The 2,318-nt window shown below is 53.8% G+C and overlaps 1 protein-coding gene across 1 annotated transcript; it reads right to left on the reverse strand.

The window, feature by feature from the left end:
* Positions 1 to 39: 39 nt before the first annotated feature.
* On the reverse strand, positions 40 to 1,156 carry NGA_0724400 (uncharacterized protein; the record flags this gene model as incomplete). Its single annotated transcript, XM_005852635.1, has 4 exons — positions 970 to 1,156; positions 601 to 684; positions 311 to 392; positions 40 to 216 (listed from the first exon to the last, which is right to left on the reverse strand). Coding segments are annotated over exons 1-4 (426 nt in total), but the record flags the coding sequence as incomplete, so codon positions are not given.
* Between the last annotated feature and the right edge of the window lie 1,162 nt (positions 1,157 to 2,318).

The raw sequence follows: 2,318 nt of genomic DNA on the forward strand, positions 1-2,318 counted from the left end.
TAACAAACCCTGCTTTGCGATAGGTAGGGCCCGGCGCACATTGTCAGAGGCCAACAGGGGCGTGGCCAGCTCGGGCGTGAAGGCGTTCAGCAGGTAGTAGGAGAGGATGGGCCCTTTCAGGTACGCCCCATAGTGGCTCGTGAGGCTCTGCGCGTAGGCGTGGTAGAAGGCGACCAGGGACGTGGAGAGGGGTGGCTGGGTCACATCCGCGGAGGCCTGGAGGGAGGGAGGGAGAGAGAGAGGGAGGGAGGGGCATTGTATGAGGCCTCCGTGCTTTTCCCTCTCTGTGTGAGCCTCCCTGCCACCTGACCTGCAGTAACAGGGTCTCGAGAAGCACGCCCTCCTGCTCTGGGAAGTACTCCAAGAGAGCCTGGCCTGAGGCGTGAGAGGGACTGGAAATAGGAGGGGCAGAGGAGGATAGAAAGGGATAAGTACCGTCGGAAACCACCTCTTGCTCAGTGATGCTTCGTTTTCATCGTCCCTCTCGGGGGTTACGCCACTTTCTGCCCCCCTATTGTCTCACTTCCTACCCTCTCCCTGGCCTTTCCCTCCCCGAGCCTCCCCTCTTCTCCCTCATCGTCCTCGCACAGCAGTCTTTACCTTCCTGCTGGCGCCGGAAAATCTGAGACGGTGATATCGAGGAACTTCAGACCGAACGTGGCCCCCAAGACTATCACCACGCACCTGAAATGGATGAGTGAGGGAAAGGAGGGTAAAAAAATGTTCCAATGTCCACAAGGATTTGACGTTTCTAGGTTTCACACAATCGTGCCTCACACATGAATCGCAGCCTTGAAAAAAAGAAAACTGTTCACCGTCATTTTGAGTTGTTAACATCCCAAGATGCTCCGATATAATCTCGTTGCCCCCCTTCCTGTCTTCCTTCCATCGTGGTTGGCCTTGCTCACTCGCATCCTCTTCTTCTCAATTCATGCGATTATGCTCCTCTCATGCAACTCCTCGACGTACCATAAGCCCAGTACCACCCATCGCAGCTGCTTAATCCAGTGCACCCACCGGAGGGCAATTCGAGAATGGGAATGATGCGCCATGTCGGTGCGACTCCTCCCACAAAGTAATCACCCAGCCTGGTCGTCACTATGATAAGGCCAAGAATCCAACGCTGAGGACAATTTCCTGCCGTTCCAATAGCCTGGGAAGTGTGAGGGGAGATTTTTACGCAGGTCAGGCGTGGGAAAGAGACGGCGCATGCCATATTCAAGTCAGCGCGAGATCGGGACAAGGTCGTTTGGGATGGGATGGGGCTAGCAGGAGTGAAAAACGCAAGCCCTCGATGTGACCCCAGTGAAACGCGATGATTAGCACACGCACGTGCATCTCTTCTATTTCCATCCGTGCAGACCGTGACGGGCTCGGAAAGATTATGCGTAGTGTCTCTGGTAGTTTTTTCTTGGACGCTGGCAGAGCCGTGTCTCGCAGTGCTCAGCAATCGCCCTCTTATATCCGTTTCCCGTCTGCTTCGATCATGAACAAGTTTAGCCACACACGCCAGGTATGAACGCAAGTGCCCGTATTTCGCAGCCAGAATCGACGCAGCGTAGTCAAAATGAGGCAAAAGAGGAAGAAGAGGAGCTTGACATGAGTGTTTTGTCCTTCAGGCAAGAGTACGAGTGGGAAGCGTGTCGGAGTTTAGAAAATGAAGACGAAGGTCTGCAGCAACTATCAGCTAAGACAAAGGAAAGCAAAGCAGATATTTGTGGCAGCCATGCAGGGACAGAGACAGAGGAAACAAGATGTAGGGCACGTGCGCAGGTAAGGCCTTTCATGACTTTTTCCCATGGGCCTGTCCTCGCATTTTCAACATCCCATTCCTATCCCTAATCCATAAAATGACAAATCGTCTTTTCCCGGCGATATCACTCTCTCCACCGATGTCTGCGACCTTCTATTCATTGTTACACTTCTTTCCCTCCCCCCTTCAGGCCATCAAGGACTATAAGGTGATGGTAGAATACAAATGGTTGAGAAGGCAAGCTCCTGCAGGTGGGTGATGTGAAAGTGAAATGTATTGCGAGATTGTGAGGAAGGCAGTCTGGGGGACGGGATAGAAAATGACTACAACGCAACGTGGGAATGACGACAGGACCGTGCCGCGCATGTCTTCTCCATGCCTGTCGTTTCTGTGTCCTGCGCCCAGATCCGTCTCCCTCGTCCGGTCGCAGAGCAACCCTCATATCCTCCCAAAAGCTCCTCTTGGCTCGCAGTCCCTTCAATCCCCCTGTCCGAATGCCCAAGATCTCTAACCCTCGTCTCCCTGTATTCCACCCGGCAGGCATCTACCTCCTCCCCTCCCCCCC

This window comes from Nannochloropsis gaditana (genome assembly GCF_000240725.1).
Source record: "Nannochloropsis gaditana CCMP526 unplaced genomic scaffold scaffold1039, whole genome shotgun sequence".
In the NCBI taxonomy this organism is placed as follows: Eukaryota; class Eustigmatophyceae; order Eustigmatales; family Monodopsidaceae; genus Microchloropsis; species Microchloropsis gaditana.